Source organism: Hemitrygon akajei, chromosome 4 (assembly GCF_048418815.1).
Source record: "Hemitrygon akajei chromosome 4, sHemAka1.3, whole genome shotgun sequence".
NCBI lineage: Eukaryota > Metazoa > Chordata > Chondrichthyes > Myliobatiformes > Dasyatidae > Hemitrygon > Hemitrygon akajei.
The window spans coordinates 18,397,186-18,414,556 of NC_133127.1; the positions used below are offsets into that span (position 1 = coordinate 18,397,186).

General features: G+C 42.5%; 1 protein-coding gene across 4 annotated transcripts in view; it reads right to left on the reverse strand.

Moving 5' to 3' along the window:
• slc4a11 (solute carrier family 4 member 11) overlaps positions 1-17,371 on the reverse strand; it is a 303,412-nt gene that overhangs the window by 14,440 nt on the left and 271,601 nt on the right. For all 4 annotated transcript variants that reach the window (XM_073042123.1, XM_073042124.1, XM_073042122.1 and 1 more), the window contains 2 exons: positions 9,025-9,131; positions 497-665 (listed from right to left, as the gene is read on the reverse strand). In XM_073042123.1, coding sequence (XP_072898224.1) covers positions 497-665; positions 9,025-9,131 — 276 coding nt within the window. The remainder of the gene's footprint in view (positions 1-496; positions 666-9,024; positions 9,132-17,371) is intronic.

Consider the following 17,371-nt stretch of genomic DNA (forward strand, 5'->3'; position numbering starts at 1 on the left):
CGGAATCTACGGTACTGCTATAGGGTAATTGAATCATTTCCTTCTATACAGTAAATGTCTATGATTCAGTGGGCACAGAGGAAGTGAACAAAGGCCAGAATTACAAAAAGAAGCATCTTCGTCAAAGAATCATATGATACCTTTCAGCCCACATTCCACACTAGCCATCAATCACCAATCTACAATAATCCCACTAAACCGCACCAACCCCAAATTCTAACACTCGCCTATAAATCAGGGGCAATTTACCTTGAGCCAATTAGCCTGCCAACGTACATGTCTTTGAAGTGTGGAAGGTAAAGCAGAACACCTGGGTGAAATCCACAGTGGGAAACAAAGTGAGAGGGAGTTCTGCAAAATGCAGCCCTGTCATTATGTAGACCTTGTTCATTGATGAGTCAAACATCCATCTGCCTACACAGGGTCTTTAAATAACTTTGCACTTTGAGGTCACAGGAACACAGCACAAGCATCGCTACAGATTATCATGTCTTACCTGTTCTGAGGAGCATTCGTTAGTGACATCACAATGTTCTGTTCCAAGTAAAACAGCATGGAGAGAAGGAAGCCCAATCCCATTCCACCAAATACTGCTCCGACAGAGAGAAGGTGAAATGGGGCCAGATTGAACAAGCCTTTATTTGGATTATAACTAAAGGAGGCAACTGAAAGATAGAAATGAAATAATGGAAGATCAGAACAATTAAATAAACTTCCAGATTCAATTTTGTATCAGAGAACACGTGTGTGTAGGCCTCCGTTAGTCTTGATAGACCATGGATTTGCGTCTTGGGAAGTTTCCAGGCCGCAAGCCTGGGCAGGGTTTTTTTTAAAACCACCATTAGGATATTGAACAACTATCAGCCACCATTAGGACATCTAGGATCTCTTGCTAAGAGATGGCTAAATTGCTTCTCCTCATCTCTTTCACTTTACCTTGAAAGGCTATTTTATTTTCCATTCAAAAATTACCTTAAGGTCACCAGAGCTCAATTAACAGTAGCATCTTTAAAATTGATTAGACCATCTCCTGGTTTCAGATCTACACATTTTTCTGTTCTACAACTGGCTCCTTTCATGACAAAGAGCTTTCTTAATACAGAACGTAGAATGCTGCACCACAGTACGGATCCTTCAGCCCATGATGGTGTGTTGACTTTTTAACCCACCGGGAACAATCTAGCCTTCCCCTCCTACATAGTCCTCTGACTTTCTACCATCTAAGACCTTCTTTTATATAAAACCCAAATTCACCCAAAGTTCACCATTTCCACTGAAGTTCCCAATATGTTCCTCACTGCACTTGTAACTAGACCGGGCCTGATGGATGAGGATGGACTCACCAAAAAGCTTCACCTCACTGAGGCTCATCTTTCTGACCAATGTGAAAATGGCCGCCTATTCCGTGGGCACTCTCTGACTCGTGATGGTTAGAAAGAAGAGGTAGAGTTCTTTGCTGGTAGAATGAATTTACCAGTGAAAAACTAGTTACAATTAGCATGTTGCCAGGACTTCAGGATCTCAGTTATAGGGAAAAGTTAAATAGATTAGAACTTTATTCCCTGGAGTTCAGGAGAAGGGGAGATATGATTAAAGGTATATAAAATTATGAAGGGTATAGATAGGGCAAATATAACCTGGCCTTTTCCATTGAAAACAAGAGAAAATCTGCAGACGCTGAAAATCCAAGCAACACACATAAAATGCTGGAGAAACTCAGCAAGCCAGGCAGTATCTATGGAAAAAAAGTACTGTTGACATTACGGGCAGAGACCCTTCATCAGAAGACGAAGGGTCTCAGCCTGAAACTTTGATTGTTTACTCTTTTCCACAGGTGCTGCCTGGCCTGCTGAGTCCCTCCAGCATTTTGTGCATGTTACTTTTCTTCCACTGAAGTTGGGTGAGACTAGAACTAGAGGTTATGGTTACGGGTGCAAGGTGAAATGTTTCAGGGGAACAGAAGGGGAAACTTCTTCACTCAGAGGGTGGTGAATGTGGAACAAGCTGCCAATGGAAGTGGCTGATGCATGTTCAATTTCAACCTTTAAAATAAATTTTGATACGTACACGGATTGGAGGTGGGTGGAGGACTGTGGTCGATGCGCATGTCGATGGGACTAGGCAGAATAATAATTCAGCATGGACTAGATGGGCTGAAAGGCCTGTTGCTGTAAGACTCAATGACTTTGACAAGACCCAAAATACTGGTAGATTTATAGTTCTGCTAACTATTACCTTGGGGAGAAGGTTATTTGAGATTTCAGCATATTTACAGAAAACTAGAACCTTTTAGAATCAAACCTGGTGAAAGTTATAGAATCAGAGAGTAATACAGCATAGAAACTGGCTCTTTGGCCCTATTCTCCTATGCCAAACAAGATGTCTATCCAAGTTAGTCCTACTTACCCAAATCTGGCTATATCCCTCTAAACTTTTCCTATCCATGTAAAAATCACACCTATATATATAGCTAGGGTGCCTAAGAGTTTTGCACAGAGAGTGAGTTTGTAAATCTGGCGGGAGCAAACGATGTTGAAATGGTGAGGGTGGAGTGCCATGGGAGGGCATGAGACAGGTGGCAGAGAAGGAGTGCCGGGGCAGCAGATGGTATAGGTGCAGACACACCCTGAGACACCAGGCATAGTCATTTGATTCCAACAGTTGGATTATTGATCATTACAGAATGTCTTTCTGGTGCTTCCCACTCCCTGCCCTCTCCCTTCCCCCTTCCCACTTTCAGTCCACAATCAAGGATCATATTAGAATCAGGTTCATCATCACTCACAATACGTCATGAAATTTGCTTTTTGTGGCAGCAGTGCAAAATAATACATAAACCTACTGCAGTACTGTGCAAAAGTCTTAGGCACCTTAGCTACATACAGGTGCTTTAGACTTTTGTGCAGTACTATACATGGGCCTCAACCACTTCCTCAGCCAGCTTACTCCAGAAGGGCATCATCCTCTATATGAATAAGTTGCCCTCAGGCCACTTTTAAATCATTTTCCCCTCAACTTTAATCTATACCCTTCAGATTTTAATTCCCAGAGGTGTTGGGTATGCATTCATAGACTGCATCAAGAGCCTTTCCAAAAGGGCCTTTCACATGCTCCATTATTCTCACTTTATCCTTTAAAGTTGTTCCAATCGTTGACCAACTGTAGCTTAATGGCTGATTTATACTTGTGCGTACGGGCTGCGCCATAGCCTACGCCGTAGCCCTGATTTTCACTTCTGTGTTGCTCTACACCATAGCAAGCACGCATTGGTGTGCGCCAAAACGCTAGTTGGCGGTGGGGTTTCTATGCCACTGTGTCGTTCCTTCGTGAGAGACATGGACGAGGAAATGCATTCCAAACATTTTCACATGTCGGCAGGTAGATTTGACGGTTTGGTTCATCTATTTCATATCGGTGTACACACAGCCTACAGACATGGCAGAGAAGAACCAACTGGAAATGCATAGGAGGAAATGCCAAGTGGACCAATCACAGGTGTTGTGATCTGCATCGCAATGACGCGTGAGTAACTTTTCTGGAGAGGTGCACATCACCCTACAGCGTAGGGTACAGCGTAGGTACGGCATAGGGTACGCGATACCTATGGCGTAGATGCGACGCACAAGTATAAATCAGCCTTATCGCTTTTCCCATGACCCATGGCGTTTCACTTCTTTCCGATCGCTTTATTATTTCCACTTTATTTTCAATCATGATCGTTTTCCAGAACAGAAACACTGCGGGCAGCAGGTCCCGAGCTCCACCTGGTCCTAAAGACCACCGCACTGAGACAGATTAAATAAGGTCCGGAGCTCCGCCGGGTCCTAAAGTCCACCGCACTGAGACAGGTTAAATAAGGAACTTGAGCATCTGCATTTTTTGGTATCCATGGGGGGGTGGGGGTCCCGGAACCAATCCCCCATGGATAAGGAGGGCCAACTGTACTTAGAACTAACTAGACAGTGAAATAATTATAAACTTCATCTTACTCAGGGTCACATCATAATCTCAAAATAAGTGATCACTGGAGAAAAGAAAGATTTTATACAGAGCACACATGAATTAATGCAGTTGAAAATGAGACTCAGGACTTAAAGCCAACTACAAAAAGGTATGAGAAGAATAGTGACGGAGCTAGGGTGGAAATTAGAACAACTGACTTGCCAATAGTGACAGACAGTTAAATATTGCACCATTCTTAGTGGAACTACATTCTGTCAATAAATTATGAAATGAGCTATGGGAAAAGGTTGGATTAAAGTATTAGAATAAAATGCTTTAAAGATTGGAGAGGTTTAGAAAGTGTCAGCAGATACAGATTAGTTTTATTTGTCACGTGTACTCAAAACGCTGTGAAATGCGTCATTTTGCGTTCAGTCAAATCAGTGAGGATTGTGCTGAGGACAACATGCTAGTGTTGCCATGCCTCCAAAGCCAACATAGCATGCCTACAATTTATTAACCCTAATCCGTATGTCTTCGGACTGTGGAGGGAAACTGGAGCACCCGGAAGAAACCCGCCATGTCACGGGGAGAACACACAAATACCTTTCAGGCTGCAGCAGAAATTGAACCCAGATCTGTGATCGCTGTCAATGTAATGCAATTGTGCTAACCACTATACTAACAATGCCACAATACTAAAACCAGATTTTTCAGGTTTGGATACACGTCGAAGATGGCAAGTAATATGTTCTATGGAAACGCAGAGGCAGGAGAATAATGACGTGCCATTAAATGATATTTTATACATGTCCTCACTACGGAAACCATAATAACTAGTGAATGAGTGTGAGGAACTTGTAAAGGGGAAATATAGGAGAGTATATGGAAACCAAAACTTGACAAAGGCCCTGAATTGCTAGCCTGCATCCTAGGATTCTAAGGAGATAATTCTGGAGATGATGGATGCATGAAATTATAGCTTCTGATATTCCTTTTACCTGGAATTGTCCAAGCAAACTTGGAGGTAGGAGATGAATTACATTGTTATTCATGCAAGAGGATAAACCAGCAGTTAATAGTCCAGCAAAACTGATATTAGTTAACCAATTCCATCTTCTTCAATTCACCATGCTTATGTCTTCTCATCTGCTTATCACTTCTCCCCGGTGCCCTTCCTGCTTCCCTTTCTCCCAATCTCCTCTCCTATCAGATTCCTTCTTCTTCAGCTCTTTACCTTTTCCATCCATCAGCTTCTTACTTCAGCCCCTACTCTTCCATCCACCTGGCTTCACCTATCACCTTCTAGCTTGTACACCTTTCCCTCATCCGACCACCTTGTTCTGCATCTTCCTCCTTCCTTTCCAGTCCTGACGAACGGTCTCAGCCTGAAATTTCAACTATTCATTCATCTCCACAGTTGCTGCCTGACCTACTGAGTTCCTCCAGCATGTTATATGAGTTGCTCTGGATTTCCAACATCTGAAGAATCTCGTGTTTTTTTAGGAAACATGTTATTTGGGAAATGATAACAGGGCCCTTAGACAGTGTCATGGTGATCTTATTAGAAGGAAAAAGTGTTTGACTAATCTAATTTGATGATAAGTAAAGGAACTAGTGAAAGCAACACATTTATATTGTCAGAAGGGTTAGATGGCATAGATCATCCTGCCGTTCGAGCATGCTTTGCCAGTTTTTGTGGTTGATATTCCAGCTTGGAATCATGTTCCTACACTCCCCTCCTCCCCGTCACTCAGCTAACTCCAGTAATTACACCCCATTAATATCCAGAAATCTATAGATCTCTGCTTTGAGTGAACACAATGGCAGAATCTCAGAATGAATTCCAAAGATTCAAGTCTTCTGAATTTAGTAGCTTCTCTCTATTTATCAGGCCACCTCTCGTCCTCCGTTACTCCAAGGAGAAAAGGCCAAGTTCACTCAACTTGGTTGATGTGAAAGGTGAAAGGTGTACGGTGTAAGGTGAAATACTTAAGGGGAACCTGAGGGAGAACTTCTTCACGTAGAGTGTGGAATGAGCTGCAAATAGAAGTGGAGGATAATGGGTTCAATTTCAACATTTAAGAGAAGCTTGGATAAATACACGGATGGGAGGAGTATGGATGGCTATAGTCCAAGTGCATATTGATGGGACTAGGCAGGATAATAGTTCAGCATTAAGAAGATGGGCTGAAGCACTATGACATTATCTGACATTCTTCCTAACTGTAGACAGTAAGGCCTTGTCCACTCAAATCTCATGTGCTATTTCCAATTAGTAACATTCTGTTCTATTGGTCACTTTCTCAATTAACTGTCACAGTTAAGAGTTCTGTTACTGAATACTTTGTTACAGATTTTGTACACAAGGTCGTTGGTTAAATTAAGAACTTGGAAGTAGGTAATATATTAGGGAAAACAGATAATTCAATATTCAGGCAAAATATAAAGAACAAACAGCTCTATCAAAATTGGGAAGAATTTCCATAAGAATCAGCTTTAAACACTTCACAATTTACACCACATTAATGACCTGATGATAGGGCAAAGCACAACCAACAATGGTTGAAATAACAGTGAGAGGAACAAAATATAAATGAGTTAATGAGACAGCAAAATGGTGACAGATAATGTGCAAAAAAAAAGCTGTGGCAAGAGCAGTATCTTTGAACCAGTTAGAAATTAATAAAGTTTGATTCTAATTGAGATCAGGGTTAGCTGACCAAGAAACAGAAGTTAAACTTGAAGGAACAGTAAGCAACTAATGCAGGGGAGTAATACGACAATTTTACAAGACCTCAGTTAGACCATTGGCTTGATGTCTTTGTACCCTTGGAGTCAGTCCATTATAGATGTACGAGGCTGGACCTCCTATTAGATTTACACAATTGGTCCACACACAAGGTCATAAGAATGAAAGGGGATTTCTTCAAGACATACAACACTCAGGGAAGAATGAATAGGTAGGTTGACAGGCTACTTTTTCTAGCTGTAGAGATTAATAGGGGTCAACATGAGAGAGCATCTATTAAGAATCGAGATAAGAAATCTCTTTACTTCGGAGGCTTATTCATTAACTATATTTTAGGTTAGATTTTTAGGGATCAGCTGGGAAAGAAAACATAACAGCCAATTACCTCTGATCATAGTGGATTTTGGAACAGCTTCAAGGGACCATTATCCAAACATTCCTCCACACACAACACTTCATCCTTAAAATTACAGCCTCTTGTGTTCATTTACCCAAGAAGTAAACTAGCAATATCTACCTGATATAATCTCATCCAAGACATTGACCATCAAGGCATAGTTATAATCACCAATGACAAAATAGAAAAGAGTTTTGTGGCGAATTTTGGATAATGAAATTAATGAGACTTTAGAAGGCATTTGTCAGACCACACTTGGACTATGGTGAGCAGCTTAGGGCCCCTTAACTAAGAAGGGACTTGCTGGCATTGGAGAGGGTCCAGCGGAGGTTCACAAGAATGATCCCAGGAATGAAAGGGTTAAAGTATGAGGAGCATTTGATGACTCAGGGCCAATACATGTTGGAGTTTAGAAGAATGAGGGGGGACAATCACATTGAGACCTATTGAATAATTAAAGGCCTAGATTAGGTCGGATATGGGGAGAAGGCAGTTAGGTGAAGATGAATCCATGTCCAAATTAGCCATAATCTTATTGAAAGGTGGAACAGGTTCAATGAGCCAGATAGTCTACTCCTGTTCCTATTTCTTATGTTCTTATCAGGGGTTCCTAACCGTTTTTTATGCCATTGGCCAAAACCATCAAGCAAGGGGTCCATGGACCCCAGGTTGGCAACCCCTGGCCTATTTGGGGGGGATGTGGAGAAGAATGTTTCCTACAGTGAGGGAATCTGGGACCAGAGGGCACACCCTCAAAATACAAGGATGTCCCTTTAGAAAAAATGTGAGGAGGAATTTCTTTAGCCAGAGGGTGATGAATCTGCAGAACTCAATGACATAGATGGCTGTGGTGGCCAAGACATTAAGTATATTTAAAGCAGATGTTCACAAGTTCTTGATTAGTAAGGGTGTCAAAGGTTATAGTGTGAAAGGAGGAGAAAGGGGTTGAGAGGGATAACAAATTAGCCATGACAAAATAATAGAATAGACCCAATGGGCTAATTCTACTCCTATTGCTGGGCAGAGCTAAAGACTGCACCAGAGGGTGACTTCTCCCAGCTCATCAGTGAAACAGCTGAACTCTTCCAATTTTAATGTCTCTATTCTCTTTTTCAGGGTTGCTGGGGTCTACCAGGATCTTTGACCTGCAGCAGCACTAAAAGACTACAGTTCTGCACAACGACGCATCCCTGGTCTCAGAGCTCCAGGTTCTGCCTGAAGTCAGGTGGCAGCAAGGCCCCGTGGACACAAATTTTCGCCGGTGTCGTGCACTGAAGTGCAGCGGGAGCCAGAACATCGAAGGCAGCGAGTGTGCCTACCAGAGGGCTCTGCACTCGATAATCAATTTGCTGATTCTTGAGTAGGGGAACTTGAAATATATTTTAAAAAAAGCAATGCTTCATACTGACTGTAACATCAAATTAGTGACTGTTTTCCTCCCTACTGCCGTGGAAAGAGCGATATCTGTCTCTCCCTTATTAGTAAGAGAGCGCCAGTGGGATGTCAAAGTGTGAACTTGATGGACTGTAGACCATGGTCTTTCTTTGGGAGCTGTGTTTTTGCTTGCATATTGGGTAGTGGGAATGTTGATGCTTTATGCTAGACTAATTTGTGGGAGGGAGAAGGTTGAAGTTGCTTATGCAGGGGGATTTGGTGTTCTTATATTTTTTTCTGTCATTCATTCTTTGGGGGGGGGGGTTTGTTCTGTCTTGAGGATGCCCGTGAAGAGTAAGAATTTCAGGTTGTAATTGTATACATTCTCTGATATTAAATGGAAGTACTGAACTATGTCTTATGGAAAGTGGAAGGAACAACGACAGCCAAGCAATGTTATAGGAAAGGAAAGTGACCCAATGGAAAGGCAAAGCTTCAATAAACCCCAGAGCAAAGCTAAAACAACACAAAGTTTAATGAAGTAAAAGAATGAACATACCCTTGATATCTCTGAAAAGGTATGATCCCACAAATGAAAATACCAACACCGATATTGGCAAGGCACAATCTGATAGGGTTTCACGGACCCGGGCATGCAGGAAAGGGCTGTAATGAAAACAAAACTTTCAAAATTAAATCCAAATGGTAAAGAAATGCATATTGCACATTTAAAAGTAAACTCAAAGCATTTACAAACCAAAATTTGAGCACTCTGTGCATCAACCAAATGATCAACATTAGTCAATAGAATCAAAACAGACAAGATTCCATTGGTTTAGTACTATTTACAAAATAAATATTTCATCACATCATGCGCTTTGTCCAACGACATGGGCGATCGTGACCATGATTGTTCTTGACAAGTTTTTTGCCAGAAGTGGTTCACCACTGCATTCTTCTGGGCAGTGTCTATACAAGACAGGTGATCCCAGCCATCATCAATACACTTCAGAGATCACCTGAAGTCAGAGGTCGCATAACCAGGACTTGTGATATGCACCAGCTGCTCATACAACCTGCTCCTATGACTTCATGTGACCCAGATCTGGGGCTAAGCAGGTACTACACTTTGCCCAAGGGTGACATGCAGGCTAGCAGAGAGAAGGAGTGCTTTGCACTTCCTTTGGTAGAGATGCATTTCCATCTCGCCACCCAAATAAATATTCGGTCCTAACAAACTTGGATCAACCAGCATTTGTTGAGACAAGGAAAAAAATTGGAGGGAAGAGAACAGGATATAGAAGTGAGACAACTGCATTGGGTCTCCATCCCATCACTCCTCTTCAAAATCTCTTCATGATATACCTATCCTTTGCCAGCCTGTCTCACTCATCTCCCCTCAATTCTTAGTCAATACAGTAAGATATAGAAACAGAACTAGGCCATTCGGCATTGAGTATGCTCCACCATTCAATCATGACTGATCCCTTTTTCCTCCCTTCCTCAGCCACACTCCCCCAGCCTTCTCCCCATACCTCTCGCTCTCCACCTGAAATATACCCAATGACCTGGCCTCCACAGCTACCTGTGGTAACAAATTCCACAAATTTGCCACTCTCTGGCTGAAGAAATTCTTCTGCATCTGTTTTAAATGGATGCCCTCTATCCTGAGGGTGTGCCCTCTTGTCCTAGACTCTCCCACCATGGGAAATATCCTTTCTACATTTACTTTGTCAAGGCCTTTCAACATGAGAAAGGTTTCAATGAGGTTCCCCCCACATTCTTCTAGATTCCAGTGAGTACAGGTCCAGAGTCATTAAACGTTCCTCATAGATTAGCCCCTTCATTCCCAGAATTATCCTTGTGAACCTCCTCTGAACCCTCTCCAATGCCGGCACATCTATTCTTAGACAAGGAGCCCAAAACTGTTCCCAATACTCAAGGTGAGGCCTCACCAGTGCCTTATAAAGCCTCAGCATCACATCCCTGCTCTTGTATTCTAGACCTATTGAAATGAATACTAACATTGCATTTGCCTTCCTCGCCACCGACTCAACCTGCAAGTTAACCTTAAGTGTATTCTGCACAAGGACTCCCATGTCCCTTTGCATCACATATTTTTGGATTTTTGCCCCATTTAGAAAATAGTCTGCACGTTTATTTCTTCTACCAAAGTGCATGACCATACACTTTCCAACATTGTATTTCATTTGCCACTTTCTTGCCCATTCTCCTAATCTGCCCAAGTCCTTCTGTAGCCTACCTGTTTCAACACTACCTGCCCCTCCACCAATCTTTGTATCATCTGCAAACTTGGCAACAAAGCCATCTATTCCTTCATATAAATCACTAGTACACCACAAAAAGAAGCTGCCCCACTAGCACTGGCAGCCAACCAGAAAAGAATCCTTTTATAAACAAGAGAAAATCTACAGACGGGGGATAGATTTAAAGGTGGGGGAGGGGAGAGAGAAACACAAGGTGATAGGTGAAACCGGGAGGGGAAGGATGAAGTAAAGAACTGGGAATTTGATTGGTGAAAGAGATACAGGGCTGGAGAAGGGGAATCTAGTAGGAGAGGACAGAAGGCCCTGGAAGAAAAGGGGGCAGGACCAACACAGGGAGATGACGGGCAGGCAAGGAGATAAGGTGAGAGGGAAAAGGGGAGCCATTGATTGACGTATCAGAATGGAAACGGGAAATGGAATTAAAATGGGTGGCCACCAGGAGATCCTGCTTCTTCTGGTAGACAGAGCATAGGCGCCCAGCGAAACAGTCTTCCAATCTACTTCGGGTCTCACCAATAAACAGGAGGCCACACCGGGAGCACTGGACACAGTACATGACTCACAGGTAGTAAAGCCGTTTCTAACCAGCTTGAATTGTTTGCTAGCTTACTTTCATATTTCATCTTTCCCTCCTAATGATTCTTTTAGTTGCTTTCTGCAGATTTATAAAAGCTTCCTAATCCTCTATCTTCCCATTAGTTTTTGCTTTGTTGTATGCCCTCTCCTTTGCTTTTACATTAGCTTTTATAGAGAGTCAGGCATTTTTTTAAAAAAAAGAAAGTCAGGTAGCAATTCTAGAGGTAAAATGGACAGTCAAGATAAAGTGCGGATGGAGGGTCTCGACCCGAAATGTCAACTATCCACTTCCCTTCAATGATACTGCCTGAACCCCTGAAGTTCCTCCAGTATTTTGTGCACTACTCCAGATTCCAGCATCAGCAGTCTGCTGTCTTTCTCACTTCTAATGCCGGCTACCTTCCCCCTCTTCTCTCTCTCCTGATGTAGGACAACGACCAAAAAATGTCAGCCGTGCTTTAGTCTCCACAGATGCCGTTTGACCCTTCGGCTCCCCATGCAATTTATTGAAGGTTTCAAACATTTGAGGCTTTCCCTCCTTTGAGCGGATTTCCTGTACAGTTCCAGTACCAGTAACCTGAAGCACAACCTACAGTAGGCCAGGTAAGCTGTCCAACACCAGCATGGAAACAGAATCTGCTGTAAATCAGACGACAAAGTTTAATTGCTTTATCTGGGCTGATGTCTTCCTTGTTGTCACACAATGCATCTAACCAGGATTGTTGAAAAGTTTAGATTTATTCGTCATGTGCACAGCAAAACACACAGTGAAATTCAATCGTTTTGCATCAGTGACCAACACAGGTTGAGGATTATGCTGGGGGCAGCTCACAAGTGCCCCCACGCTTCCGATGCCAACATTTGCCCACAGTCAACATAGCATGCCCATAAACTAGAATTATCTGTAGCGACTACTTGAAAACAAAACGTCGCTGAGAGTTGAAGAGAGGGGGTACTGTATGATGCACTTCCAATTAACTGAATCCAAAACAGTGCGTTTTCATCCTTTATTACAAATTGACAATAAAATCATTCAACTCTTCTATATTTAATGGAAAACAAAGACAAGCATAATTTGATCAAATTCAAACAACAATGAGCAATCAAAGATGGAACATATACACTCTCTACTCACCCCCTCTCTATGCGGTCAAAACAGGTGATCAGGCGACTAAATTTATTTTAACCACCACGCATCGCAGTGCGCCGCCCGCTAACCTCTGCCCAAACCCATGTGACGTTTACTGCACAGCACAAATGCAACACAGACAATAAATAAATGGCAGGAAACAGAGAGTGGGATCCCACTCTGGTTAGCTGCCAGTGGTGTTCCACAGGGGTCCGTGTTGGGGCCGCTTCTTTTTACGCTGTATATCAACGATTTGGATTATGGAATTGATGGCTTTGTGGCTAAGTTTGTTGATGATACAAAGATGGGTGGAGGGGCCGGTAGTGCTGAGAAAACAGAAAGTCTGCAGAGAGACTTGGATAGATTGAGGGGATCAGCAAAGAAGTGGTAAATGAAATACAATGTTGGAAAGTGTATGGTCATGCACTTTGGTAGAAGAAATAAACGGGCAGACTATTATTTAAGTGGGGAGAGAATTCAAAGTTCTGAGATGCAACAAGACTTGAGAGTCCTCATGCAGGATACCCTTAAGGTTAATCTCCAGGTTGAATCGGTGGTGAAGAAGGCAAATGCAATGTTGGCATTCATTTCTAGAGGAATAGAATATAGAGCAGCGATGTGATGTTGAGGCTCTATAAGGCACTGGTAAGACCTCAGTATTCCAAGTGAGGTCTTACCAGTGCCTTATAGAGCCTTATACTATGGAGCACATAGTATTCCATGTGCAGTTTTGGGCTCCTTATTTAAGAAAGGATGTGCTGACGTTGGAGAGGGCTCAGAAAAGATTCACTAGAATGATTCCGGGAATGAGAGGGTTAACATATGAGGAACGTTTGACCGCTCTTGGACTGTACTCCTTGGAGTTTAGAAGAATGGGGGGGGGGGGGGGACCTCATAGAAACATTTTGAATGTTGAAAGGCATGGACAGAGTGGATGTGGCAAAGTTGTTTCCCATGGTGGGGGAGTCTAGTGTGGGGGAGTCTAGTATGAGACGGTATGACTTAAGGATTGAAAGGCACTCATTCAGAACAGAGATGCAAAGAAATTTTTTTAGCCAGAGGGTGGTGAATCTGTGGAATTTGTTGCCACGGGTGGCAGTGGAGGCCAAGTCACTGGGTGTATTTAAGGCAGAGATTGATAGGTATCTGAGTAGTCAGGGCCTCAAAGGTTATGGTGAGAAGGTGGGGGAATGGGACAAAATGGGAGAATGGATCAGCTCATGATGAAATGGTGGAGCAGACTCGACGGGCCGAATAGCCAACTTCTGCTTTTTTGTCTTATGGTCTAAATATATACATTGCTCCTACACAACTAAAATAGACCCAAGGCACATGTTGGTGAATAAAGGACCAGTTTTTGCAATTGATAGAAGAGTTATTGTCTTCCATTTCATCTGTATTTGAATAACATAAGAGACTATTAACAGTCTTCATTTTAGCTTGCATGTACAACTTTCCCTAGACTCTCCGGTGTTCAATCCTCAACTGAAGCGATGATATGCTAAGCGTCAAACTGCACAAATCAACAATGTGGTGGAATGGGGATGGGAATTAGTTTATTATTGTCACATGTACTGAGATACATTTTACACGACGCCATGTGCCTGTGAAGCAGCCGCAGGCAAGTCTTTTATTGTACCCGCGCACACGTGTACTTCTGCAGATGACAATAAACTCAACTTCAATCCATACCAATCATTTCATTACAGTGTGCACAGAGGTGTACAAGGAAGAAACTGTAACAGAATGCAGAGTAATTCATTGTAGTTACAGAGAAAGTGAGTGCAGGCAGATAAGGTGCAACGCCACAAACAAGGCCGACCGTGAGGCCTAGAGTCCATTTTATGGTACTAGGGGATCGTTCAGTAGCCTTATCAAGGCAGGATAGAACTTGAGGCTGGTGATATGTGCTTTCAGGTTGGCTTCTGAGCCAAGAAGTTAGATGACAAAAAGAGGCTCAAATGAGAGTCAGAGAAACAACAGAATCAAACAAAGCTTACGATAGAATCTTCAGAACATGTGGTTGCTATTCCTGACTGTCCAAATTAAGTTCTCTCTCCTGGTGTTAAATAAACAATTTCACCTTTTGGAAGTAATTATTCAATTCTCAGTTGAAATGTTCCACTGAATCTCCTCCCAACTGTGTAATTCTGTTCATAATCCACTGTGTTGTTTCCTTACATCCACTCTGGCTCTTAATCACTTTAAATGGGGGGGCCACAAAATAGCAGACAAACTGAATAAGTATTTTGCATTAGTCTTCACTGTGGAAGACACGAGCGGGATGGTGGAAGTTCCAGATGTCAGGGGGCATGAAGTGTGCAAAGTTACTTCAGGGGTGTACAAGATGATGAGAGGCATTGATTTTGTGGATAGTCAGAGGCTTTTCCAGGGCTGAAATGGCTAGCAAAAGAGGGCATAGTTTTAAGGTGCTTGGAAGTAGGAACAGAGAAGATGTCAGGGGAAAGTTGTTGTTTTTTTTTAAAAAAATGCAGAGAGAGGTGAGTGCATGGAATGGGCTGCCAGTGGCAGTGGTGGAGGTGGAAACAATAGGGTCTTTTAAGAGACTCATGGAGCTCAGAAAAATAGAGGGCTATGGGTAAGCTTAGGTAATTTCTAAGGTCAGGACATGTTTGGCACAGCTTTGAGGGTCGAAGAGCCTGTATTGTGCTGTAGGTTTTCTATGTTTCAAACTGAGAGAAGGTTCTTGTGAAACTGAAAGTGGACAAGTCACCCAGACCAAGTGGCATACACCCAAGTTCTGAAAGAGGTGCCTGAAGTGACTGTAGAGTGATCATTAGCAATGATCTTTCAAGAATCACTAGATTCTGGAATGGTTCTGGAGGAGTGGAAAATTGTAAGTGTCACTCCACTCTTCTAGAGGGAGAGGAGCAGAAGAAAGAAGATTACGGGTCAGTTAGTCTGACCTCCATGGTTGGGAGTCAATTATTAAGGATCATCTTTCAAGGTATTTGGAGGCATGTGATAAAATAGAGCATAGTCAACATGGTTTCCTCAAGGGAACCATGGTTTCCTTTGAAGTAGTATTAAACAGGATAGACAAAGGAGAATTGGTTGATGTTATGTGCTTTGATTTTCAGAAGGCCTTTGACAAGGTGCCACACAAGAACTGCTTAACAAGCTATGAGTCCATGGTACTACGGGAAAGATTCCAGGATGGATAAAGCAGTGGCTGATTAGCAGAAGGTAAAGAGTGGAAATAAAGGGAGCCTTTTTTGACTGGCTACCTGTGACTAGTGGTGTTCCACATGAGTCTTTGCTAGGACTGATTCTTTTTCCGTTACACATCTATGATTTGGATGATGAAATTGATGGATTTGTTGCAAAGTTTGCAGACGATATTAAGATAGGTATGGGGCAGGTCGTTTGAGGAAGTAGAGGGGCTACAGAAAGACTTAAGACAGATTAAGAAAATGGACGATGAAACGGCAGATGGAACACACTCTCGGGAAGTTTGATAGAAGAAATGAAAAGGTTGACTATTTTCTAAATGGAGAGAAAATACACAAAACTGAGGTGCAAAGGGACTTGAGAGTCCTTGTGCAGGATCCTAAAGGTTAATTTACATGTTGAGTCTGTGGTGAGGAAGGCAAATGCAATGTTAGTACTCATTTCAAGAGGACTAGAATATAAAAGCAAGGATGTAATGTTGAAACTTTATAAATCACTGGTGAGGCCTCACTTGGAGTATTGTGAGCAGGTTTGTGTCCTTTTCTTAGAAAAGATGTGCTGAAACTGGAGAAGGTTCAAAGGAGGTTCATAAAAATGGTTCCAGCATTGAATGGCTTGTCATATGAAGTGAGTCTGATGATTCAGGGCCTGTATTCAGAATAATGAAGGGTGACCTAATTGAAACCTATCAAACGTGAAAGGCTTTGACGGAGTGGATATGGAGAGGATGTTTCCTATGGTGGGAGAGTCTAAGACCAGAGGACACAGCCTCAGAATAGAGGGGCGTCTTTTTAGAACGGAGATGAGGAGGGATTTCTCTAGCCAGAGAGTGGTGAATCTGTGGAATTCTTTGCCACAGGCAACTGTGGAGGCCAAGTCTTTAAGACAGAGGTTGATAGATCCTTGATTGGTGAGTGCATGAAGGGATACAGGGAGAAGGCAGGAGATTGGGACTGAGAAGAAAATTGGATCAGCCGTGATGAAATGGCGGAGCAGACTCGATGGACCAAATGGGCTAATTCTGCTCCTATATCTTATGGTCTAAATCTTGCCCTCTGGGTTAGAGACCAGTCAGATTCAGATTCATTTACTTATCACATGTTCATTGAAGCACCTTGCATGCTTGTGCTAACAGTCAACACACCCTAAGGACGTGCTCAATCTCAATTTCTCCTCAGAATTTAAATTCCTACTCTTCCAGGTAAATTTATTATTGAAGTATCTATACCATTAACAACTATGATAAACTATATACAACAATGGCAGAGTCCCTGAAAGTGTGTCTACAGGCTATGTAATCAGTTCAGCACTGATGCAAGTGAAGCTATCCACGTCGGTCCAGAGAGCTGATGGTTGTAAGGCAACACAGTTCCTGAACCTGGTGGCAAAGGACCCGAGACTCCAGCACCTCCTGTCCAACGGCAGTAGTGAGAAAGAGGTAGACATGGCAAATGTAGTTAAACAAGATGGACTCAGGTGGGGGATTCTGACTGGTACAGACTCCTAAGTAGACCACCCTTGCATTCGGCTTTGATTCTTCCATTTTGTACTACCTCAATGTGCTTAATGTGTCTGTCCTGATGATGCACAAACATCACTTTGTATATGTGATAATAATAAAACTATTACCAAGTCACTTGGTCTTGGTGCCCGCAACTGACCACCAAACAACGGCTTAAGTATTTACAACAATTACAATAATTTAATTTGTTATAACACGG